The following is a 26,353-nucleotide window of genomic DNA, read 5'->3' on the forward strand; positions in this document are numbered from 1 at the left end:
TTCTCTCTTTTCTTCTCCTTTCATATTCTATTTCCTTCTTTTCTTACTTGATGCCTTCTCTTTCATTCTCTTCCCTTGCCTACTTTTCCCTCTGCTCCTTTTCCACTTTTCTCCTGTTTTTTGCTGCTTTTATCAAAACATATTCCCAATGCCCACATCACGATCACAAGGAAGGAGGATGGACAGGCTCTCTGGCAGCAACTCTTATTCCTCTTCCTCACTAATTTTCAGCATCCTTGCCGGGGGTCCATGAGTACTGAGAATGCTGAGTTCCACATCTGCATTCAGCGCCTTGAGATAACACAGGAGCATGCTCACTATCTCTTCAAGCATCGCTTCCTTCCTCCTTTATTTTTTTTTTTCTCTCACCGAGTCCTTCCTTTCCTTGTTCTGTTTTAATCTTCTTTTTCTCTTCTTAGTTTCTTTTCTCCCTTCTTCTCTTTCATGCTCTCTTTCTTATCATGCTGTGCTCTTTCTTTGCCTCCATTTGTCTTCTGCTTCCATCCTTAACTCTTCTTTTCGTTTTGTCCATTACCAAAATGTTCTTAAAATAGTTCCACCATAGTTGCTATGAAATGCCATCATGCCCTTCGGCAAGAACTCTCATTCATATTCCATACCATCTTCCATTTCTCTGGTCACAGAAGAACCTTACTGCTTTTATCCCATCCATGCATCTCCATCTTCCCCTCCCTTCGAAATGGGGGATATGCTCTTCATTCTCCAGACTTGTTAAATAACAAATTATAGCAAATAACAAAGCAAGGCAATTGTATAGCAAAGAACAGCTCTGGTACAGCAGAACAGAATCCACCACCCTCGGTAACATAAGCCCAAGCACCACGTACAGGGACCACTAATGAAACAGGTTCCAAATACTCCAAACTATGCACGGGTGTCTCTGATTCGGGAACTCAAACCCATCACAGCCCAGAAAGACAACCCCCGCCAAAGGCTCAAAAAGCACAGGAAGACCACAGCTCCCGAGTACTCCTCATGTAACTCAGTGAACAGCCGTTCTTCTGCCCTCATCTTCCACCTCCAAAATGAACAAGAAGACTTTGCTTCTTTTTCTGGTAGCAATGCTCTGCCAGAATAACACAGCAAGAACATCCATTCCCAGGGCCTTAGTACCTGTGGAATACCTAGTCCCCTTAGTCTAATTTATTAGCATGATCCACTCATCTCACAGGCAAACAAGAGCCACCAATGTAATATCACAGCATTTTGACTGAGAAGATCCCTTGTCCCTAACGCATCCACTCCAAGGAAAGCATCAAGGTCTCTTCTCCATCTACTCAACCTCTGCCAGGCATCAGCAAGAATGGAAGAAGAGAAAGCAGTGGTGCTTTGCTACTCCAAGTCTACAGACATTTCAATCCAGGAAACATTCAGCTAACCCTACCTAAATAAACCAAAATTGAATTACAAGAAGGATATCAGCCTCCCAAACACATTATGACTGACCTGTAGCACCACTGGTATCTTCAGAAAAAGAAACACTTTCACAGCACAATTGATACTGAGAGACTTTGTCCCTTAATGTGAGTTGCAATTTCAGGGGATGCTGGACAGAAAAAAAATCCTTATGTTCTCCAAAAGCTTTAAAAACACTGGCCATTGTATTGTGCTCCCTCATGCATCTCTATCAAAGGGGAAGCAGGAAGGAGACCTGAAAGCCAGAGACATTCTCCTAAAACCATCCTCAGGTCAGGAGAGTGGAAAAACCTTCCAACACACTCACGAATATTCCCCAAAAGCCTGCTACCTGACAGCTGCCAGCATTTAGCAATCTTCATCTCATCCCCTGTTTCCCAACACACTGACAATGTGAGGAGAGAAAACAAGGGGCGGGCCTGTTCACTACATACAAGGCTAAACAACAGAAGGCACTCATTGCACTCTACTGCAACAGCAGGTTTGCTGACATTTTGATTACAAAGAGCACTTCTTCCCCTCCCTCATGAGACTAACACCAGAAACATGATACAAATTTTGAAAAGATTCTGTTTGATCAACAATGTTCCATGTTCAAAACCAAATGATTAAAGGCATGTTCAGAAGTTACCTTCAAAATCAGCAATGCCACAGGTAATATCAGGCTGCGCGATATGTAGAAATCCTGTAATGCCTGAGTGGATCCCAGGACAGCAGCCCTGTGCATCAGGGTTCTTCTCAAGGTTATCTATTGACATACTGTATCCTGTGACATGGAAAATGTAATCGCCACAGATAAGCAGACATTCTCCAGTTCCTCCCCAGTGACACAGAATGCATTCTCCACAGCATCTCCGTTTCCCTCAGGCAACACTCTTGCCTGCTCAAGGTCATGTTCCCCGTGACTCTGAGATGGTGCAGGTACAGAAGGAGGGGAAATTGAGCACATAGAGATTACACTTACTTCCACATGTGTCCTGAGAAATCCTGCGTCAGCAGGACCAATTAATCATCATAGCAACACCAACACCTGTGGAAATGCTGTAGAAGCCCATCACTATACAAGGACAGCAGACTGAAACATTAATTTCCTCCAACTTTGCCAAAGCGGGAGCTAAAAGATTCATCAGACAGTATTTAGCAGTCAGCATCCCACCAACTCTTAGCCAACACATGTCCTGTATCAGCCAGCAGCATCACAAGGGACTATCCTTTGTGGTAGATATTCACAAACTCAAGAGATATTGTTGACATTTTAGTGTCAACATTGTCTCAAGATTCAGAAAGCTTCCAACCTTCAGACTTACTGGAAGTCTGGGAAGGGATCCTGAGCAGGAACAGTCTGTGCCCCTCCTGCTTCATGCTTTTCTTTGGCTGTATCTCTCACGCCTCAGTCTGTTGAGATGTGTTCTCAGAAGTGTGCTCTCTCCCATTACTGCCTTACTACACGGCCAACGGTCTTCCCAAAGTTTTCCACTTCAGGCAAGTCTGCTCAAGGTCACCCTTCATATCACGAGGTTCCCACGCCCCAGTTAGGACCATTGCCACATTCACCACCCTGACATGCCACTGTTCTATTCCCCAAATCAGGGCTCACTCCAGCATTTGGAAACCCTTCCACACAGTGAGAGCATTTTTAAAAAACCCACACCAATTGTAACATACAGACTGCGTGCAACGCACTTGACACATTCAAAAGGTGATGTGAGAGCAGCTCCAAATAGCGATAGCATTAATGTAATGCTGTGTTAGAACAGCCCAAATGTTGACAAGGCTCCCAGTGTAACAGATTATATCGGTTCTATCAGACAATTTGGATTTAGGGGTTTGTTACTGGGCAGGTTCTGGTGTTTGTTTGTTTTTGTTGGGGTTTTTTTGTTTGTTTTGGGGTTTTTTTTAACAAGTCTGCGGCTGCTGATGGAAACATTGAAAGAATATAAAAAAGTCCACCGTAAGTCACATCACTCCTCTGGTCAGGAGCACAAATCTACAACTGTTGCCATCAATGAGAGCCCCATAAAAAACAAATTGTATTACTGTATTCAGCAGACTCTCTGCAGTTGACCCTTCAAGTTCTGTTATCCCAGATGGAACTTATCCACACCTGGGAACTCTGTTACACCTCTGAAATGTAACACATGTATTTGCAGAGATGGTGTCAGGATAGCTCTGATGGTAACTGATTTCCTTCCGTGAGAGAAAAATCAAAATGCTGACAATCACAACACTGCAATGGATGAAACCAATGTATACGAGTAATTGTTCGTTTTTTTAAGAGAATGTTTCCAGTTCTTCCTGAGGCTGTCAATGCTGATGATACAAGTATAGGAATACTATACAAACAGGACAATGACACTTCCCAGACATGTTCAGAAATCGACAGCATGATTCAGGGATACAGAAAAACAAAAGAAATTTGCCATTTCCGACACACGATGATTCACAAACCCTCGTGGTGGCTTAGTTTCCAGTCCTCTGTCTGAACACTAAAATGCCTCCACAGATTTCATTATGACTCTTGTGAGGGAATTTGACTGGAGAAAATCCACCACAGGAAGTCACAAAAAAAAAAAAAAAAAAAAAGTTTTTATAAGAAACCTCACATAAGACCAAGGATTTACTCCAAAGGGTATCTTTCTCTTCCCACCGGTAACAGCCGGAGTGCTCCAGCCACGATACAGACTTAGATGCCAAGGTGCCCAGAAAAGACTCAAGCACCTGCCCAACACCCACTGCCCTCGCCCCTAGAGACTGACCCTGGCTCCCAACAGCGCCTGCCTGGCAGGCGGGAGGGATAAAAGGAAAACAGGGGCCAAAAGGCTTCGGCGAAAGGGGCGAGAAGGGAAAAAGGGAGCGCCACTGACCGTCTCCTGCAGAGCGGGCGCCTCCGGATGCGTCTCCTTAGCCGCGGAACCAGGCGGCGGAGGGAAGTTAGGGCTGAAAACCATCAGATCGCTCTTGCCCACACCGTCCGCCACGCACAGGCTCCGGCTCTGGCGCTGAGAGTACGACCAGCTCCCCACTTCGCTGGCGCACACGAGCGTGGCAGGACCGGGACCCGACAGCACGGCTGCCCTAGGCGCCCACCGCGCCGCCCCGTACAGCACCACCGCCAGCAGGAACAGGCTCGACACCGCGCAGATGGCCACCACCAGCCACACGTTCGTCGTCGTCGCCGATGCCGACGCTGCCGATGCACCACCATCCGCAGGCCGCAGTACCGCCCCCAAAGAGCCCGAGCTCGCGGCCGCCAGCGCCGCCTCGGCGCCCTCCACCAGCGACACGCTCAGCGTGGCCGTGGCCGAGCGCGCCGGCTCGCCGTGGTCCCGCACCACGATCACCAGGCGCTGCCGCGGGCCGTCCGCCTCCTCCAGCGCCCGCGCCGTGCTCACCTCGCCGCTGTAAAGCCCCACGCGGAACGGGCCCTTGCCCCGCGGCTCCCACAGCTCGTAGCGCAGCCACGCGTTGTAGCCCGAGTCCGCGTCCACCGCCCGGATCTTCGCCACCACCTGCCCCGCCGGGGCTCCCCACGTCGCCCACGCCCACAGCGCTCCCGAGTCCGCACCCGACGCCGCCGAGCCCGCGGCCCCGGCGCCCGGCCCGCCCCCGGCAGGCGGCAGCAGCACCGGCGCGTTGTCGTTCTCGTCCAGCACGAAGAGCTGCACCGTGGCGTTGCCGCACAGCGCCGGCTCCCCCGCGTCCACCGCCCGCACCTCGAACTGCAGCACCTGCAGCTCCTCGTAGTCCAGCGGCTGCAGCGCCCACAGCCGCCCGCTCTCCGCGTCCACCGACACGTAGCTCGACGCCGGACGCCACCCGCCCCCAGACACCGCGGCTCCGCCGCCGCTCTCCGACACCGAGTAGCTCACGCGCCCGTTGCCAGCCTCGTCCGGGTCCCGCGCCCACAGCCGCGCCAGCTCCGCCCCCGCCGCGTTGTTCTCCCGCGCCAGCACCGTGTACACGGCCTGCGCGAACGCCGGCGCGTTGTCGTTCACGTCCGACACCGGCACCCGCAGGCCCCGGCTGGCGCGCAGCGGCGGCGCCCCGCCGTCCTCCGCCCGCACCTCCACCTCGTACTCGGACACCCGCTCCCTGTCCAGCGCCTCCCGCAGCACCAGCGAGTACGAGCCCGCGAACGTCGACACCAGACCGAACGGCGCCGACGGCCACACCGTGCAGCGCACGCGCCCGTTCGCCCCCGAGTCCCGGTCCGACACGCTCAGCAGAGCCACCACCGTCCCCACAGCCGCGTCCTCCGGCACCGGCACCGACAGCGACGTCACCCACACCTCCGGCGCGTTGTCGTTCACGTCCAGCACCTCCACCACCACCTTGCAGTGACCCGACAGCGGGGGACTGCCCTGATCTTTGGATTTAACGTGTAGGTCATATAAAGCAATTGTCTCATAGTCCAGGGCGCCCGTCAGCATGATCTCCCCGCTCTTCGCATCTATTCTGAATGCAGCTGACGCCGAGGGGGGAACAATAGTTTCTATTTCATAAATAACGTCTCCATATACTCCTAAGTCCGGATCAGTTGCACTTACACGCGCCACCAACGTCCCCTCCAAGGCGTCTTCAGGCAAAACTGAACTGTACACAGACTGGTTGAACTGGGGCGCATTGTCGTTCACGTCCAGCACTATGATCAGCAGCTCCACAGTGCCTGTCAGCGGCGGACGGCCCCCGTCAATTGCCGTTAGCATCAGATGGTGAATCGGCATCGTCTCGCGGTCCAGCGGCTTCGTAAGCACCAGAAACAAGGATTTACTGCGCGAGTTACTATTTTCTTCCTCTACTCTAAAATGCTCGCTGGGGCTGAGGCTATAGGAGAGCTGAGCGTTAGCTCCGACATCGGCATCCGACGCGCCCTCCAGTGGGAACCGAGACCCCGGCAGAGTAGATAATTCCGCGATGCTGAGGTTTTTCCGTGCGGCGGGGAAGACCGGGGCGTTGTCGTTGATGTCGGTGACCTCCAGCTCCACATGGAAGACGCGCAGCGGCCGCTCCACCAGCACCTCCAGCCGCAGGGAGCACGGCGCGCTCTTCCCGCACAGCTCCTCCCGGTCCAGCCGCGAGCTCACCACCAGCGCCCCGCTCGCCCCGCTCACCTCCACGCTCGCCCGCCGGCCCTGCGACACCAGCCGCAGCCGCCGCGCCTCCGGCTCGCCCGCCTCCAGGCCCAGGTCCTGCGCCAGCCGGCCCACCACCGTGCCGGCCTTGGCTTCCTCCGGCACCGAGTACCGCACCTGCCCGCCGACCAGCGCCCAGGCCAACTGCAGCACCAGCACCCCCAGCAAGACGTCCCAGCAAACGCCCATCTCCATCACCTTCGCCACTTTCGGCACCGGCCTAGGCCCCGCACGGCTTCCCGCTGCCGCCCGGATTCACCGGCTCTCCTGCTCGGCCCGCACCGCCCCCCTCGCTCACAGCCGGGCTCTCCGCCGCTCGCACCGGGGCGGAGCTGCCGACACGCCTTTTCTGAGCCTGCAGCGACACCGTGTGCTGTTCCAACGCCTCACACGCTTTCTGACACCGCTCAGTCCTCCGGACTCTGGCCGCTCCGCTCTCCGCTCATTTCTTCTTCCTCGGTTCCCCATTCCTTACAGTCTTTTTCCTTATTCCTTTTTCTTTGCGCTTCTCTTATTCCTTCTTCCTTTTTCTGTCTTCCCGCAGTTATGTAATTTTATTTTATGATTTTTATTCTATGATTCTATTCGTGTTACTCGTTCTTCTTTTCTTTCCCTCATTTTTGTTGTTTTCTTCTTTTCCTTTATCATTCTTCCTTTTTTTTTTTCCCTTTTTTTCCATCTTCCTTTAGCTTTCTTTCCTTTCGTTCTTCTTCCTTTCATGCCTTTCGTCTCTTCGATTTCCCTTCTGTTCTTGCCCTGTCCTGCTCTTTACACCTCTTTCCCTTCTCACTCTTCTCTCTCATTTACCCCCGATTACAGTTCCTCCATTGGGTCTAGCGCCGCGGCGGACACCGTCAGAGATAGATCCACTCTGCACTGCTCATTCCTTCTCTTGTCTTCTCTATCCTGCATCACTCCCCCGATGCTTTATTCTCTGGTTTGTCTCTTAAACCAACATATTCTCTCTATGATTACATCACTTTCGCCATGTAGCAAAGACATACCCTTTGGTAATTGCTCTTCCCTGCTGCCTTCTGTCTCTCCAGACGAGGAACTACCTTTCTGCTCTCCTCTAGTCTCTGAAGACAGACAGACTACACAGTCAATTCCCTTTCTAGAAACAGATGACACTCTTCTCTCAGGGAAGAGAATCCACCATCCTCTGAAAATTAACCAGACACTGACATCTCAGTAAAGTCTCCAATGACTCTAAATATCTCAGGTGAGTCTCTCACTGAGGAACTGAAATCCATCACAACCAAGCACATCAATCTTCAGGGAAAGCTCAAAAAGTAAGGGGCTACCACAACTCCTGATCAGTCTTCATGTACCTCAATGATAACCCATTTATCAGGCCTCATTTTCTACCTGTACAGTGAATGTCAAGCTCCTGCTTCTCCTTTCTGGCAGCCATGCTCTGCCAAAAAAAAAAAAAAAAAAAAAAACCACAGCAGGAACCTCCATACCCGTAAGTGTTAGTTCCCATGGAATACCATTCAATCAGTACGATTCACTCATCACACAGCCAAACTAAACCTCCAACGTGACACCACAGTGTTTTCCCTGAGAACGTCTCATCAATGTCCAACACATCTACTCCAAGAAACCTATCAAGGTCCCTCCTCCCTCTGTCCCAGCTTCCACCTGCTCAACCTCTGCCAGGCAGCAGCAGGAAAGGAACAAGAGCAGGCAGTGGTACTTTGTTGCTCCAAACCTACAGGCATTCCAATCCAAGCAGCAGTCAGTCAGTCCGAAAGGAAGAAGCCACAAGTGAATGAGTACAAAAGTACATCAGCTTCTCAAATACATCCTCATGAACAACTGACTTACCTGTAATGTTACCTGCAAACGTGGGAGATATTGGGCAGAAAAAAAGTAATGTTCTTCAAAAGCTTTCAGAATTATGCGTGGTCCTCCCCCATGTACCTCTATCAAAGGTGAAGAAGGAGAAAGACCTGAAAGCTACAAATATTACTTCAACATCATCCTCATCAGGAGAGTGGAAGAACATTCCCACACATTCACAAATATTGCCCCAAAACCTGTCACCTGACAGCCGACAAAATTCAGCAGTCTGCATCTCATTCCCTGCTTCCAACACACGGCCAACATGAGAGAAGAAAAAAACAAAGTGGCAGGCATTTTCAGTATAGACATGAGAAGGAAACAAAAGGAACCCATGTTACCACAATGAAAAGCCAGGTTTGCTGAAGGAGAGCACTTCTCCTCCCTTGCAAGACAAAGACCAGGTAGATGAACAAGGAGGCATTCTGAGAAGGCTGTCAGAACGATTCAAATTGCTGTTTGACCAATGACATTCCACACCAAAAACAAATTATTAAAGGCATGTACAGCAGTTATCTTCAAAAGCAGTAATACCACAGAAACACCAGGCTGTGATGATATATAGAATTTCTGAAGGCCCTGAGAGGATCCTAGGAGAGCAGCCCTGTGCATCAGGGCTTTTCTCAACGTTATCTGTTGGCATCCTCTATCCTGTGCCATGGGAAATGCAATCTCCATAGCCAAGCAGACATTCTTCAGTTCTCCCCCAGTGACACAGAATGTATTATCCCCAGCATCTCCATTTCTCTCAGGCACCACTTTTCCCTGTTCAAGGTCATGCTTCTCATGATGCAGACACAGGCCATTCTCAGTGCCATCACTGCCACAATACCCAGACATTGCTCCACCCAAAGAATATGCCCCAGTTCTAAATACCTCTCTGAGACCATGTCCCGGGACTTTGCACATACTCAGCTTCCCTTATGTTTGGCACCAGAACATATGAAGTGATGCATTTTCTGCACACTAAGGTTCAAACTGAAATTGAGTTCTTAAAAATGTTTGGATTAGAGCTCTGACACCTCTGGTTCCAGGCCACGCGGATAGTATTCTTCAAGAGAACCACTCCGAATGCTAGAAAACCAGAGCTGGATGTGTATGTCCAGACATCAGCAGGAGCCACATGTGACAACAGGATACACCATCTCTACCAAGGCTGACGGTGCAGGTACACAAGGAGGGGAAGTCGAACACACAGAGATTACACCCACCTCATTATGTGTCCTGTGAAATCCTGCCTCAGCAAGACCAACGAACCATCACAACATCAAGACCCGTGGAAATGCTGTAGATGCCCACCACTATACAAGGGCAGGAGGCTGAAACACTGCCTTCCCACATCTGTCCCAAAACAGGAGTAAAAAGGTTCACCAGACAGTATTCAGCAGGCAGCATCTCACCAACTCTTACCTAACATTCCCTGCCTCACCCAGCAGAAACACAGAGCACTGTCCCTGCTCAGAGATATTCACAAACTCAAAAGACATTATAGGCATTTCAATATCACACACTATCGCAAGATCCAGAAGGCCTTCAACTCCAGGCAAGCTGGGAGCCTGGGAAAGGATCTTGGAATGGAATAGCCTGTGCCTTCATGTTTTATTCAGGTCACTCCCTGAATGCGTTCTCATGCTGTCTGTCATTACTGTCTTACTACATGGACCACGGTCTTCCCAAGGATTTCCACTTCAGGCAAGTCTTGCCACTTCTCAAGATCACCCTTCATATCATGAGGTGCTAACTTCCTACTCAGGGACACTGCCACATTCACCTCCCTGACATGCCTCTGCTCTTTTCCTCAACTCAGGCCTCACTCAAGCATTTGTGGACCCTTCCAAAAAATGAGAGCACTTTAAAAAAAACCAAACCAATCATATCATACAGACTGTGTGCAACCCACATTACACGTTTAAAAGATGATATCAGATCAGCTTTATATTGCAAAGGCATTGATTTCATGCTGTGATAGAACAACCCAAATGTGGACAAACAATTCAGTGTAATAGATTATACTGGTTCTGTAGGAAATTTTGCATTTAGGGGTTTGTTATTGGGCACGTTCTGGTTTTTTTCTTTTGTAAGTGTGTGGCTGTTGATGCAGATATTGAAAGAACATCAAAGACTCCACTGTATGTCATATCACTTCACTGGTCAGTAATAGAAATTCACAACTGTTGCCATGAATGAGAGCACCATAAAAACCATACAGCCAGTACCTCTGTGCTCAGCAGACTCGCTGTAGTTGAGCCTTCAAGTTCTGTTATCTCAGACAGAACTAATCTGCACCTGGGAGCTCTGTTACATCTCTGAAATGTTACACATGTATTTGTAAAAATGGTGTCGGGTTAGCTGTGATGGCAATGGGCTTTGATTTCCTTCTGAGAGAGAACAGCCCAAATGCTGACAATCACAGGACTGCAATGGATGCCACCAAATGTGTAATAGAAATTGTTTCAGGGTTTTTTTAAGTGAAGGTTTTCCAATTCCATGAGGATGTCAATGATGATGATACAAGTATTGGAAGACCATCCAAACAGGACAGTGTCACTTAAGAACGAGGAGTGAAAATCTACAACATGATTCAAGGGTGCAGAAATACAAAAGGAAGCTTCCCATTTCTGACATCTACAGTGGTTCACAGTCCTCTGCCTGCAAACTTTATTCTACCGAGTAGAGTTACAACAACCTTGCAAAAGAACATGGATAAACTCTACAACGCCTAATCAAATTTCATTATGACTCTGGTGAAGAAATTAAAATGGAGAAAGTCCACCACATATAAACACCTGAAGCCCCAATTGTCACTAGGCACCACTTCTCTTGAAGGATGCAATCACATCACAAGAGAACAGGTTTTTGACAAGTAACACACAACACAAAGGATTTACTTCTAGGGGAGACCTTTCTCTTCCCACCAGCAAAACCAGGGGTGTTCCAGTAACGACAGAGGCAGATGTAGGGTACACAGAAGAGCATCAAGCACGGTGCCAACACCAACCCATCAGGACCCGGGGGCTGAGCACGGCTCACAGCAGGGACAGCCTGCCGGGCGGGCGGGCAAAAAGGGCGACAGGGGGCAAAAGGCTTCGGCGGAAGGGGCGAGAAAACAGGAAGGGAGGGAGAGAGGAAGCACCACTGACCGTCTGCAGAAGAGCGGGCGCATCCGGATGCGTCTCCTTCGCCGCGGATCCGGCCGCTGGAGGGAAGTTGGGGCTGAAAACCATCAGGTCACTCTTGCCCCCACCGTCCGCCACGCACAGGCTCCGGCTCTGGCGCTGAGAGTACGACCAGCTCCCCACTTCGCTGGCGCACACAAGAGTGGCCGGACCGGGACCCGACAGCACGGCCGACCGCGGCGCCCACCGCGCCGCCCCGTACAGCACCACCGCCAGCAGGAACAGGCTCGACACCGCGCAGATGGCCACCACCAGCCACACGTTCGTCGTCGTCGCCGATGCGGCGCCGCCCTCCGCGGCCGCCAGCGCCGCTCTCGACGAACCCGAGCCCGCTGCCGCCAGCGCCACCTCGGCGCCCTCCACCAGCGACACGCTCAGCGTGGCCGTGGCCGAGCGCGCCGGCTCGCCGTGGTCCCGCACCACGATCACCAGGCGCTGCCGCGGGCCGTCCGCCTCCTCCAGCGCCCGCGCCGTGCTCACCTCGCCGCTGTAAAGCCCCACGCGGAACGGGCCCTTGCCCCGCGGCTCCCACAGCTCGTAGCGCAGCCACGCGTTGTAGCCCGAGTCCGCGTCCACCGCCCGGATCTTCGCCACCACCTGCCCCGCCGGGGCTCCCCACGTCGCCCACGCCCACAGCGCTCCCGAGTCCGCACCCGACGCCGCCGAGCCCGCGGCCCCGGCGCCCGGCCCGCCCCCGGCAGGCGGCAGCAGCACCGGCGCGTTGTCGTTCTCGTCCAGCACGAAGAGCTGCACCGTGGCGTTGCCGCACAGCGCCGGCTCCCCCGCGTCCACCGCCCGCACCTCGAACTGCAGCACCTGCAGCTCCTCGTAGTCCAGCGGCTGCAGCGCCCACAGCCGCCCGCTCTCCGCGTCCACCGACACGTAGCTCGACGCCGGACGCCACCCGCCCCCAGACACCGCGGCTCCGCCGCCGCTCTCCGACACCGAGTAGCTCACGCGCCCGTTGCCAGCCTCGTCCGGGTCCCGCGCCCACAGCCGCGCCAGCTCCGCCCCCGCCGCGTTGTTCTCCCGCGCCAGCACCGTGTACACGGCCTGCGCGAACGCCGGCGCGTTGTCGTTCACGTCCGACACCGGCACCCGCAGGCCCCGGCTGGCGCGCAGCGGCGGCGCCCCGCCGTCCTCCGCCCGCACCTCCACCTCGTACTCGGACACCCGCTCCCTGTCCAGCGCCTCCCGCAGCACCAGCGAGTACGAGCCCGCGAACGTCGACACCAGACCGAACGGCGCCGACGGCCACACCGTGCAGCGCACGCGCCCGTTCGCCCCCGAGTCCCGGTCCGACACGCTCAGCAGAGCCACCACCGTGCCCACCGCCGCGTCCTCGGGCACCGGCACCGACAGCGACGTCACCCACACCTCCGGCGCGTTGTCGTTCACGTCCAGCACCTCCACCACCACCTTGCAGTGACCCGACAGCGGTGGAGAACCTTTGTCTCGTGCTTCGATCTGGATCTCGTAATTATCCATTTCTTCGTAGTCTAAATTTCTCCGAAGTCTGATTTCTCCTTTGTTTTCGTCAATACTAAACATTTCTTTAACTTCCGCAGATGCGTGCCTACTAAATAAATATATAACTTCACTATTAACTCCTTCGTCCAAATCCGAGGCATTGAGCGTGATTAACTGAGTCCCGGGCTCTGAACCCTCCAAGACCTTCACTTTATACACAGACTGGTTGAACTGGGGCGCATTGTCGTTCACATCCAGCACTGAGATTACCAGCTCCACAGTGCCCGTCAGTGGCGGACGGCCCCCATCCGTCGCCGTCAGCACCAGATGATGAATCGGCATCGTCTCGCGGTCCAGAGGTTTCGTTAAAACAAGAGTCAAAGACGAGCTGTGCCCATTATTTCCGGGATGATCAAGTGAGAAGTGTTCGTTGGGGCTGAGGCTATACGAGAGCTGCGCGTTGGCTCCGACATCTGCATCCGACGCGCCCTCCAGTGGGAACCGAGACCCCGGCAGAGTGGTGTATTCCGCGATTGTAAAAGCTTCTTCATTCACACGGAAGACCGGGGCGTTGTCGTTGATGTCGGTGACCTCCAGCTCCACATGGAAGACGCGCAGCGGCCGCTCCACCAGCACCTCCAGCCGCAGGGAGCACGGCGCGCTCTTCCCGCACAGCTCCTCCCGGTCCAGCCGCGAGCTCACCACCAGCGCCCCGCTCGCCCCGCTCACCTCCACGCTCGCCCGCCGGCCCTGCGACACCAGCCGCAGCCGCCGCGCCTCCGGCTCGCCCGCCTCCAGGCCCAGGTCCTGCGCCAGCCGGCCCACCACCGTGCCGGCCTTGGCTTCCTCCGGCACCGAGTACCGCACCTGCCCGCCGACCAGCGCCCAGGCCAACTGCAGCACCAGCACCCGCAACAAGGCACCACGACACACGCCCATCTCCATCATCTCTGCCGCCTCCGGCACCGGCCCGGGCCCGCACGATTCACCGCCGCAGCCCGGATTCACCGGCTCTCCTGCCCCGCCTCCGCCGCCTGCCCCCCCCCCGCCCCGCTCACAGCCGGGTTCTCCGCCGCTCGCATCAGGGCCGAGCCCCCGACATGTAGTTTCTGAGCCTGCAGCGACACCGTGTGCTGGTTCAACGCCTCTCATGCTTCCTGGCATTGTCCATGCCTGCGTACCCGGGCTGCTCCGCTCTCGCTCGCCTCCTACTCGCGTTCCTTTCTTTCCTTCCAGTGTTTATTTTCATTTTTCCTTCATCGTTTGCTCTTTATTTCTTCCTTTGTCTTTCTTCTTTTCTCCTTTCTTCCAGCAGTTACTTCTTTTTATTCGTGTCTCTCTTTTATTTTTTTTTCTCTTCCTTTCTTCTCTTTCGTGTTCCCTCTTTCCCACCTTCTTTCTCCATTATTTTCTTGCATCCTTCTTTTCTTTCTTATTTTCCTTCTCCTTTTGGTTCTTGCCCTGCACTGTTCATTATGCCCCTTTTCCTTCTCTCTCCTTTCCCATTATGAGAGCTCCCTGTCACCTGCGGCGTCGTGGGGATGCCAGACTGACGCATCCCCTTAGTTAAAATCCACATCGGTGCGGGCTTGCTATCTCCTCTGTTGTCTCTTGGGTTTTGTCAGCTTCTATCCTTCAATCTTCCCTGTATCAGCTCTTCGCTTCTACCCTTCTATGCTTGCTTTCTTCTTTTCTTGCTTTCTTATTTGCATATATTCATTGCCTTTTCTCTTTCCTCATGGATTCTTCTGCAAGGTAACATTCATGCACCCTGCTCATCATCTTTATAGCTTCTTGTTTTTTCTGTTCCTTTTCATCTTCGTTCATTCCTTCCTTTCTCTTTCTCTCAGCACATTTCTGTCTACTTTCATCTACATGCTAGTAAACGTGTTGACTGTTTCTTCCCTTCTTTATTACTTTTGTCGTGCAGATTTGCTCTTCTTTCTCTGCCCTGTTCCTTACTTCCTTCTCTTTTTTCACCACTTTCTCCTCATCTGCTTTCCCTGTGCTGCATCCCCTCCACCCCTTCTTCTTCTCTGCTTCTTCTCCTAAACCAACACGTTTTCTCTGTGATTATATCACTCTCGCCATGGAGCACAGACATACCCTCTGGCAAGAGCTCTTCCCTGCTGCCTTGAATCTCTTCAAAGAGAAATATTCCTACTTTCCTCCCATCTGTGAAGACAGATTGCTCAGTCACCTCCCCTGCTGGAAGAAGTCTGCCGTTTTCTATCACAGAACGGAATCCACCAGCCTCTTAAAAACAATCCCAACACTGACATCTGAGCCAACAAGCTGCAGTGACTCTAAATAATTCAGGGGAATCTCTCAGTTCAGGGTGTCAGATCCATTACAGCCAAGTAATACTCCAAGAAGGCTGAAAAAGCACAGAGTCACCACAGCTACTGAGCACTTTTCATGTATCTCAATGAAAAGCCATTCTTCTGGCCTCATTTTCTACCTGCTCAGTGAATGCAAAGCCCTTGCTTCTCCTTTCTGGCAGCCACGATCTGCCAAAACAACACAGCATGAGCCTCCATACCTGTGTTAGTTCCCACAGAATACCTGTCACTCAGTAGCACAATCCACTCATCACAAAGCCAAAAAAAAAAAAAAAAAGCCACCACACAGTGTTTTCACTGAAAACATCCTCACAATGCCCAACATAGCTACTCCAAGAAATGCATCAAGGAGCCTCCATCTGTTCTTGCTTCCACCTGCAAAACCACAGCCAGGCAGCAGCAGGAAGGGAACAAGAGCAGGCAGTGGTGCTTTGCTGATCCAAACCTACAGGCATTTTAATCCAGGCATCATTCATTTAGTCCAACAGGAAGAAACCACAACTGAATAGGAACAAATGTACATCAGCCTCCCAAACACATCCTCCTTAAAGAGTGACCTACCTGTAATGTCAACTCCAACCTTGTGGGATGCTGGACATTAAAATGAAAACCAAATTCATGTTATTCAAAAGCTTTGAAAATGCTGGACACTGTGTGGCGCCCATTCATAGATCTCTATCAAAGCAGAAGCAGGAGTGAGACCTGAATCTGGTGACATTCTCTCAACACCAACCTCAGGTCAGGATTGTGGAAAATCCTTCCTACACACTTGTGGAATACTGCCCAAAATCCTGCCAACTGACAGCTGCCAACATTCAGCAGTCTGCGTCTCATCCCCTGTTCCAAACACACGGCCAGCATGAGAGAAGGAAGAAACAAAGATTGGGCCATTTCACCATAGATAAGAAAGAAAATAAAAGGAACCCATGCCCTCTAGTGTGACATCAGCTTTGCTGGCATCTTTAATATAGAGAGCACTTCTTTCCCCTCCCTTACAAGACTGAGACATTCCAAGAATGCAGACAGAACAATTCAAATAGAAGTGATTAATGGCACATACAGCAGTTATCTTCAGAAACAGTAATACCATGGAGAAAACCAGGCTGCTAGGATATTTAGAACTTCTGGAGGCCCTGAGAGGACCCCGGGACAGCAGCCTTGTGCACTGGGCCTCGTCTCAGGGTTTTCTATTGGTATCCTCAAAACCTTGCCATGGGAAATGTGATCTCCACAGCTAAGCAGACATTCAGTTCTTCCCCAGTGATGCAGCGTTCTACCCATCATCTCCTTTTCCCACAGGGAAGACTCCTTCCCACTAAAAGTCACCCTCCCTATGACATACGGCCAGGCCATAGTGTGTTTCACTTGGAGGATCACTGCCAAAATACTCTTCACACCAGGATACAGACAGGAATAACTTAGTGCCACATTCACCTCCCCAACACACTACTGTTTCGTTTCACACCTCAGCACTCACTCCAGCTTATTTTGACATTTCCCATCAAAGAAAGCACATAGAAAAACACACAGATGGTATCATAGGCACAGTGTCCTCCAGACTCTTTGCAGTAGACCGTTTAGTTTTGCAGTGCTTCAGCTATCTCAGATGGGGATTTCATGCACCAAACAGCAACACCTTCCTAAAGGGGATGACAAAACAGCTCTAAATGGCAATGGCATTGATTTAATTCTTTAAGGTAATAACCCAAACTTTGATAAACACAGCAATGTACCGGATGATATCTACTGTGTAGTACAATTCAGTTTGTGGTTGTCTTTTACTGGTTAGTGTTTCTTTCAATCCAGCTGAAGATTTCTGTGTTTTAATGTACCTCGATGTAGAGCTACTCTTCCTGCCTCATTGTCCACCAAATAACAAATGGCAAGCTCTTGCTTTTCCTTCCAGTAAGGCAGGCACTGCCAGAACAGCACACCAAGAACCTAAGTACCTAAGGGCAGTAACTCCCATGGGATACCCCTCCTGCCCTAACATGATCCACTTATCACACAGCCAAACAAAAGCCACCAATGTAACACAATGGCGTTTACACCGAACACATTCCCAGAGTCCTGAGGGAATGCACTGATATGGTTGCCAGAACGCTGTCCATGATATTTCAAATGTCATGGCAGTCAGGTGAAGTCCCTGGTGACTGGAGGAAGGGAAACTTTGCACCCCCTTCTAAAAAGACCTGAAATGAGGAACCTGAGATCAAGCAGCCTGTCAGCCTCACCTTTGTGTCTGAGAAGATCATGGAACAGCTCCTCCCAGAAAGCTATGCTAAGGCAGGTGGAAGACAGGGAGTTGATTCAAGACAGTCAGCATGGCTTCATCAAAGGCAAGTCTTCCCAACCAGCCTAGTGGCCTTCCATGATAGAGTGACTGCATCAGTGGACAAGGAAAGAGCTAAGGATGTCATTTACCTGGTCTTCTGTAAGGCCTTTAACACAGTCCCCCACAACTTCCTTCACTTTAAATGGGAGGGTTATGGATTTGATGGATGGACTGTTCAGTGAATGAGGAACTGGCTGGATGGTCTCATCTAGAGGGTCAACAGTTCAATGTCCAGATGGACTAGTGAAAAGCAGTGTCCCTCAAGAGTCTGTATGGGAACCAGTATTGTTTGACATCTTCATTAATGAGGGAGACAGTGGGATCACGGGCATTCTCAGAAACTTGGCAGCCAATGCAAAGCTCAGTGATGCAGTTCATATGAAGGACAGGATGCCATTCAGAGAGACCTGGACAAGCTTGAGAAGTGGGCCTACATGAACCATGGGGCTCAGTAAGACCTAACACAAGGCCCTGCAAAAATTCCACTGTTTGCATCTCATCCCTTGTTACCAACATGTTGCCACTGTGGGAAATAAAGGCACTGAGATTTTTCTGAAAACTGAGAAGAAAAATAAAGGATCTCATGCCACTGTATTGAAAGGCCAGATTTGCCAGTGTCTCAGACCAACAACAAAAACACAGGGGTGCAAGGATATACAAAACTTCTGGAGGCCTGAGACAATCATGGACAAATAGCACTGTGCATGGGGACACTTCCTGAGGTTTTCTGCTGGCATCATCCATTTCCTCCCATAGGAAATGAGACCAGCTAAGCAGACATGGTCCAGTTCTTCCTCAGTGGCACAGGCCAGCTCTACACAGCACCTCCACATCCCTCAGGAAACTCCTCCTAGCTTGAGGATACACACCTAGGAGGCACGACCAGGGAACACTCAGTGCCACTCAGAGAATCACTACCACAGTATCTAGGCACTGTTTGAACACTCAGTGTTTCCTAGCAGTAAAGCGGACACTGAGTATGACCCAGGCCTCATTTCCTCACCTACCTTTACAATTGGAAAAAGGAATATATGGAATGCTGCAAAGCCGCTCTGCGACTCAGACTCTTCCCAGCTGCCTAGATGCCTTTTGTCTTTTCAATACTTTCAGAAATTGAGTTTTTAAAGATTATGTAAATGTGGCTCCGACGGCTCACACCAGCGCCTGCCCAGCTGGCAGCAAAAAGGAAAACAGGGGTCAAGGGGCGACGGCAAAATAGGCAAGAAGCAAGGAAGAGAGGGAGGGAGGAAGGGAGCGCCACTGACCGTCTCCTGCAGAGCGGGCGCCTCCGGATGCACCTCTTTAGCCGCAGAACCGGGCGGTGGAGGGAAGTTGGGGCTGAAAACCATCAGGTCGCTCTTGCCCACACCGTCTGCCACGCACAGGCTCCGGCTCTGGCGCTGCGAGTATGACCAGCTCCCCACTTCGCTGGCGCACACGAGCGTGGCAGGACCGGGACCCGACAGCACGGCTGCCCTAGGCGCCCACCGCGCCGCCCCGTACAGCACCACCGCCAGCAGGAACAGGCTCGACACCGCGCAGATGGCCACCACCAGCCACACGTTCGTCGTAGTAGCCGATACGGCGCCGCCCTCCGCGGCCGCCAGCGCCGCTCTCGACGAACCCGAGCCCGCTGCCGCCAGCGCCGCCTCAGCGCCCTCCACCAGCGACACGCTCAGCGTGGCCGTGGCCGAGCGCGCCGGCTCGCCGTGGTCCCGCACCACGATCACCAGGCGCTGCCGCGGGCCGTCCGCCTCCTCCAGCGCCCGCGCCGTGCTCACCTCGCCGCTGTAAAGCCCCACGCGGAACGGGCCCTTGCCCCGCGGCTCCCACAGCTCGTAGCGCAGCCACGCGTTGTAGCCCGAGTCCGCGTCCACCGCCCGGATCTTCGCCACCACCTGCCCCGCCGGGGCTCCCCACGTCGCCCACGCCCACAGCGCTCCCGAGTCCACACCCGACGCCGCCGAGCCCGCGGCCCCGGCGCCCTGCCCGCCCCCGGCAGGCGGCAGCAGCACCGGCGCGTTGTCGTTCTCGTCCAGCACGAAGAGCTGCACCGTGGCGTTGCCGCACAGCGCCGGCTCCCCCGCGTCCACCGCCCGCACCTCGAACTGCAGCACCTGCAGCTCCTCGTAGTCCAGCGGCTGCAGCGCCCACAGCCGCCCGCTCTCCGCGTCCACCGACACGTAGCTCGACGCCGGACGCCACCCGCCCCCAGACACCGCGGCTCCGCCGCCGCTCTCCGACACCGAGTAGCTCACGCGCCCGTTGCCAGCCTCGTCCGGGTCCCGCGCCCACAGCCGCGCCAGCTCCGCCCCCGCCGCGTTGTTCTCCCGCGCCAGCACCGTGTACACGGCCTGCGCGAACGCCGGCGCGTTGTCGTTCACGTCCGACACCGGCACCCGCAGGCCCCGGCTGGCGCGCAGCGGCGGCGCCCCGCCGTCCTCCGCCCGCACCTCCACCTCGTACTCGGACACCCGCTCCCGGTCCAGCGCCTCCCGCAGCACCAGCGAGTACGAGCCCGCGAACGTCGACACCAGACCGAACGGCGCCGACGGCCACACCGTGCAGCGCACGCGCCCGTTCGCCCCCGAGTCCCGGTCCGACACGCTCAGCAGAGCCACCACCGTCCCCACCGCCGCGTCCTCGGGCACCGGCACCGACAGCGACGTCACGAACACCTCCGGCGCGTTGTCGTTCACGTCCAGCACCTCCAGCTCCACGCTGCAGTGTCCCGACAGCGGAGGCGTCCCTTTGTCTCGCGCTTCAATTTGCAGCTCGTGTAAGCGGACGTCTTCAAAGTCCAGGGGGCCCGTAAGTCTGATCTCGCCTGTCTTTGGATCAATGGAGAACAGATCTCTCATAGCAACAGGAACCGAACTGACCAGACTGTAAGTAAACTCCTTGTTCAGACCTTCGTCCGGATCCGTGGCGTTTACCTGCACCACCAGCGTCCCCTCTGTAGCATTCTCTGGCAGCTGCACTTTATACACAGACTGGTTGAACTGGGGAGAGTTGTCGTTGGCATCCAGAACTGAGATCACTAGTTCCACTGTTCCTGTAAGCGGCGGACGACCCGCGTCAGTTGCCGTTAGCACCAGATGGTGAATCGGCATCGTCTCGCGGTCCAGAGGTTTCGTGAGCACTAGGAAGAGAGATTTTCTGTGTTCATCAGAGGATTTAACATCGACCGTAAAGTACTCGCTAGGGCTGAGGCTATACGAGAGCTGCGCGTTGGCTCCGACATCTGCATCCGACGCGCCCTCCAGTGGGAACCGAGACCCGGCAGGGGAGTTCTCCGATACACTGAGGTTTTTCCGTGCGGCGGGGAAGACCGGGGCGTTGTCGTTGATGTCGGTGACCTCCAGCTCCACATGGAAGACGCGCAGCGGCCGCTCCACCAGCACCTCCAGCCGCAGGGAGCACGGCGCGCTCTTCCCGCACAGCTCCTCCCGGTCCAGCCGCGAGCTCACCACCAGCGCCCCGCTCGCCCCGCTCACCTCCACGCTCGCCCGCCGGCCCTGCGATACCAGCCGCAGCCGCCGCGCCTCCGGCTCGCCCGCCTCCAGGCCCAGGTCCTGCGCCAGCCGGCCCACCACCGTGCCGGCCTTGGCTTCCTCCGGCACCGAGTACCGCACCTGCCCGCCGACCAGCGCCCCGGCCAACTGCAGCACCAGCATCCGCAACAAGGCAGCCCCACACACGCCCATCTCCATTGCCATCGCAGCCTCTGGAACCGGCTCGGGCTCCGCACAATTCCCCGCCGCCGCCCGGATGCACCGGCTCTCCTGCTCGGCCCGCACCACTCCCCGGGGCTCACAGCCGGGTTCTCCGCCGCTCGCACTGGGGCGGAGCCGCCGACTCGCCGTTTCTGAGCCTGCAGCGACACCGTGTGCTGCTCCAACGCCTCACACGCTCTCGACTTTGTCTAAGCCTCCGGACCCGGGCTGTTCCATCCTCGCTCGCCTTTTCCTTCACTTCTCCTTTCGTGTTTGTTTTTTTTTTTTTTTTTTTTTTTTGTTGTTGTTGTTTTTGTTTTTTCCCCCCTTATTCCTTGTTCTTTGCTTCCACACGTTCCTTTCTTTCCTTCTTCATCTTTCATCACCTCCTTCTTTTATCTAATTTAAATTCTGAGGTGTTCATCTGTTCTTCTTTCTCCCTTTCCGTTTTTGCCCTACCTTACCCTTCCCACTACGCTCCTTTCCAGTCTCTCACCACCCTTCTCTCTCCTTTACTTCCGATCACAGCTCTCCAGTCGCCTTCAGCACCGCGGAGGACGCCGTCAAAGACGCACCTATCCCCACTAACGACGTAGCAGTAGCAGCACCTCCAGAAACCGGTGCTCTCCTTCTTCCGAAAGCTCTAGGGACTAGCTCTGCTCCATGACTAGACGTGACGTCGGTGTGGACTCGTCATCAGCTCTTTGCTACTTCCTTTCTCACCTTCCCTTTTCCCTTGCTTCCTTTATTTCCTTCGACTAATCTCTCTTTTATCTCACTAATTCACACTTTATATTCTCCTTCTTTTTACACTTTCTGTTTTCTCGTCCATTCCCTTCACTTGCCTACATTTCCTTATGCTGCTCTATCACTTCCCGCTTTGTCTCTTCTATTCTTACTTCCTTTAACAAAATATATTCTCAAAGCACACACCACGCTCACAAGGAATGATGGGCAGAGGCTGTATTACTCTTCCTCAACAATCTTCATCAAGCTTTGCAGGGTGTTCATGAGTACCAAGGATGCTGAGTTCGTCATCTCCATTCAGCTCCTCGAGAATAACACAGGAGCAGGCTCATTGTCTCCTTAAGCATCTCTTCCTTTCTCCTTTATTTTTTTTTTTCCTCCCACGGAGTCCTTAATTTCCGTGTTTTGTTTTAATCCTCTTTTCTCTTTCTTTTCTTAGCTTCTTTTTTCCCCTCTTCTCTTTCATCCTGTCTTTTTCTTTCATGCCATGCTGTACGGATCTCTGCTTCCATTTCTCTTCTGCTTCCACCCTTGTCTCTTCTGATAATTTTGTCCATTACTAAAATGCTCTTAAAATAGCTCCTCCATGCTCACTAGGAAGCACCACCATGCCCTCGGGCAGGAGCTCTCATTCCTCTTCCACAGCATCTTCATTACTGTGGTCACAGAAAAGCCTTCCTGCTTTCATCCCATCAGTGCATCGCTAACTTCCCTCTCTTCAGGATGAAGGCTATGCTCTTCATCCTCCAGCCAATAACAACACCAAATCACAGAGCAAGGCAACCACATGGCAAACAGCTCTGCTGCAGCACAAAGGAATCCACCACCCTTGCTAGCACAAACCCAAGCATCAGGTACTGTGACCTCTACTGAAACAGGTTCCAAAGACTCTAAACCACACAGGGGCATCTCTTATTTGGGAAGTCAAACCCATCACAGCCCAGCAAGACAACACTCCCCAAAGGCTCAGAAGGCTCATGGGAACCACAGCACACAAGTACTCCCTACGTACCTCGACAAACAGCCATTCTTCCAGCCTCATCTTCCACCTCAAAAATGAATGTGAAAATCATGCTTCTTTTTTCAGGCACACATGCTCTGCCAGAACAACACAGCGACAAATTCTGTTCCCAGTGCCTTAATCCCCATGGAATACTTCTCACTCATCAGCATGATCCACTCATTACTCAGCCAAACAGAAGCCACCAACGTAACACCACAGCATTTTCTCTGAGAACATCCCCTCAATGCCCAATGCATCCACTCCAAGGAATGCACCAAGGTCCCTCCTTCCACTGTCCTTGCCTCTAACTACTCACCTTCTGCCATACAGCAGCAGGAAGGGAATGAGGACAGGTAGTAATGCTTTCTTCTCTAAACCTACAGGCATACCAATCCAGGCAACATTCAGTTGATACAACAGGAAGAGCCACAACTAAATGACAACAGAAGTACATCAGCCAAAGAGCACCAGGCTGCAATGAAATGTAGAACTTCTGGAGGCCTTGAGATGATGCCAGGAGAGTAACTCTGTGCACCAGGCCTTTTCTTAAGGTTATCTATTGGCATCCTGTATCCTGTGCCATGGGAAATGTGATCTCCACAGCTAAGCAGACATTCTCCACTCCTTCCCCATTAACAGAGACTATTTCTCCCCAGCATCTCGATTTCCCTCAGGCAACGAGTTTCCCAGCTTAACCAGTTTAAGGTCATGCTCCTCCTGATGCAGACACAGGCCATTCTCAGTGCCATCAGTGCCACAATACTCAGACATTGCTCCACCACAAAAACGTGCCCTAGATCTAAATCTCTGAGACTGACACCAAAACATATGTAGTGATGCCTTTTCTGCACACTAAGGTTTGAACTGAAATTGAGTTCTTAAAAATGTTTGGATTAGAGCTCTGGCATCTCTGATCCAAGTCCACACAGGTCTTATTCTTCACGAGAACCACACCAAATGCCAGAGCTGTGTGTATATGTTCAGACATCAGAATAAAATCAGATGTGACAACAGGACACCCCATACCAAGTGCAAGTGCACAGGGAGAAGTTGAGCACACAGAGATTACACCCTCCTCGTCATGTGCCCTGAGAAATTCTGCCTGAGCTGGATCAATGAACCATCACAGCATCAACGCCTGTGGAAATGCTGTAGATGCCTACCACTTCACAAGGAGAGCAGGCTGAAACACTGCCCTCCCACGACAGCTTTCACAAAATAGGAATGAAAACCATCATAGAGTATTCAGCAGTCAGCATCCCCCCAACTCTTACCCAGTACGTTTCTTACTTTAGGCAGCAGCAGTACAATGGAATGTCCCTGGTGGGAGATACAAACTCAAAAGACATTCTTGGTATTCCAGTATCACACATTACTTCAAGATCCAGAAGGCCTCCATGCCCAAACTGCCTGGATCCTGGGCAAGGATCCTGGGCAGGAACAGTCTGTGCCTTTTCTGCTTCATGTTTTATATTGGTCAACCCCCACCCCCTTTTCAGTCTGGGATATGGGTTCTCCAATCGTATCACCTCCTATTACTGCCTTCCTACATGGCTCATGGTTTTCACAAGGATTTCCAATTCAGGCAAATCTTCCTGTTGCTCATGAGGTGCTAAGGCTTTATTCTAGGCCACTGCCATATTCACTTCCCTGACATGCCACTGTTCTCTTCCCCAGCTCAGGGTTGATTCCAGCATATGTGGACCCTTTCAAACAATGACAGCACGTTAAACAAACCCCACACCAATTGTATGATACAGAGTGTGTGCAGGGCACAAAAAGTGATGACAGAACAGCTCTATGTTGCAGTGGAATTAATTTCATGCTGAAATAGAACCACCCAAATGTTGACAGTCCACCAGTGCAATAGATTATATTGGTTCTATAGGACAATTTGGATCTAGGGGATTGTTATGTGGGGGTTGTGTTTGGTTTTTCCCTTTGTAAGACTCTGGCTGCTGATGCATCAAACACCAAGGCGAGCCAGTATATGTCACGTCACTTCACTATTTGGGGAGCACAAAACAGTAACTGTTGCCAGCAATGACAGCACCAAAGAAACTATGCAGCTGGTATCACTTTGCTCTTCAGACTCTCTGTAACTGACCCTTCATGTTCTGTTATCCCAGATGGAACTGATCCACACCTGGGAGCGATGTTACACCTCTGAAATGTTACACATGTATTTGTAGAGATGGAGTCAGAATAGCTCTGATAGAAGTGGGCACTGATTTTCTTCTTTGAAAGAACAACCTAAATTATCATGAGCACAGCAGAATATTACAATGGTACCTAATACAGAGGAGAATTTGCAGAGCTTATAAAACAAAGCTTCTGGTTCTTCCCTTAGGCTATCAATGCTGATGACACAAATATTGAAAGACTATCCAAACAGGCCAATTTCACTTCCCCAGCCAGGAATGGAAATGTACAGCATGATTTCAGGGGGAAGAGAAGAGTGATAAAATACAAAAGGAAACATGCTGCTTCTAACAGCGGGATAAAATACAAAAAGAAACACATTTTTTCTGGCACCTACTATGGATCCGAGTCTTCTGCCTGAGCAATTTCTGCTACCGAGTTACAATACCCTTCCAAAACAACATAGCTGGTTTGCAAACATACAAGGTTTGCAACACCTGCACTAATTTCATTATGAAACGGGTGATGGAATTTAACTGGAAAAAATCCAACACCGGTGATGAAACTCCTGAAGTCCCAAATATCACCTGACATCATCTCTCTTGCAGAAGAGAATCAGAAAACTATATAATAGTCCCCAAATAACACTAGGGGTTGTTTTCTAGGGAATGTCTTTCACTTCTCACCCCTGCAGAAAGAGCACGGGTGCTCCAGACAAGACACAAATACACATGACAACGTGCCCGGAATAACTTCAAGCACCAGTCCAGCATCCCCGCCCTCAGGACCAGGGGCTGAACCCGGCTTACAGCAGCAAGTGCCTAGTAGGTGAAAGGGCGAGAAGGGTGACAGGGGACAAGGGGGCTGGGGAAAGGGCAAGAGGCGAAAAGGGAAGGAAAGGAGTGCCACTGACCGTCTGAAGCAGAAAGGGCGCCTCCGGCTGAATATCCTTTGCCGCGGAATTGGGCGACGGCGGCAAGCTGGGGCTGAAAACCATCAGGTCGCTCT

General features: G+C 52.3%; 4 protein-coding genes across 4 annotated transcripts in view; all 4 read right to left on the reverse strand.

The window, feature by feature from the left end:
- LOC136019894 (protocadherin alpha-C2-like) overlaps window positions 1–26,353 on the reverse strand; it is a 181,157-nt gene that overhangs the window by 141,415 nt on the left and 13,389 nt on the right. The gene's annotated exons all lie outside the window — the stretch shown is intronic.
- Window positions 205–6,854, reverse strand: LOC136020077 (protocadherin alpha-13-like). The gene is made up of 3 exons (XM_065690803.1): window positions 5,003–6,854; window positions 4,302–4,960; window positions 205–291 (listed from the first exon to the last, which is right to left on the reverse strand). Exons 1-3 carry the CDS (start codon window positions 6,762–6,764, stop codon window positions 205–207), a joined length of 2,508 nt encoding a protein of 835 aa, XP_065546875.1. The 5' UTR covers window positions 6,765–6,854.
- LOC136020078 (protocadherin alpha-8-like) lies at window positions 11,441–14,074 on the reverse strand. Its single transcript, XM_065690804.1, has one exon. The coding sequence runs from the start codon at window positions 14,006–14,008 to the stop codon at window positions 11,441–11,443; it is 2,568 nt and encodes an 855-aa protein (XP_065546876.1). The 5' UTR covers window positions 14,009–14,074.
- Window positions 18,890–26,342, reverse strand: LOC136020079 (protocadherin alpha-3-like). The gene is given in 4 exon segments (XM_065690805.1): window positions 18,890–18,909; window positions 18,999–21,584; window positions 21,587–21,662; window positions 26,259–26,342. Coding segments are annotated over 4 exon segments (2,766 nt in total).

This window comes from Lathamus discolor, chromosome 10 (genome assembly GCF_037157495.1).
Source record: "Lathamus discolor isolate bLatDis1 chromosome 10, bLatDis1.hap1, whole genome shotgun sequence".
Taxonomy (NCBI): Eukaryota; Metazoa; Chordata; class Aves; order Psittaciformes; family Psittacidae; genus Lathamus; species Lathamus discolor.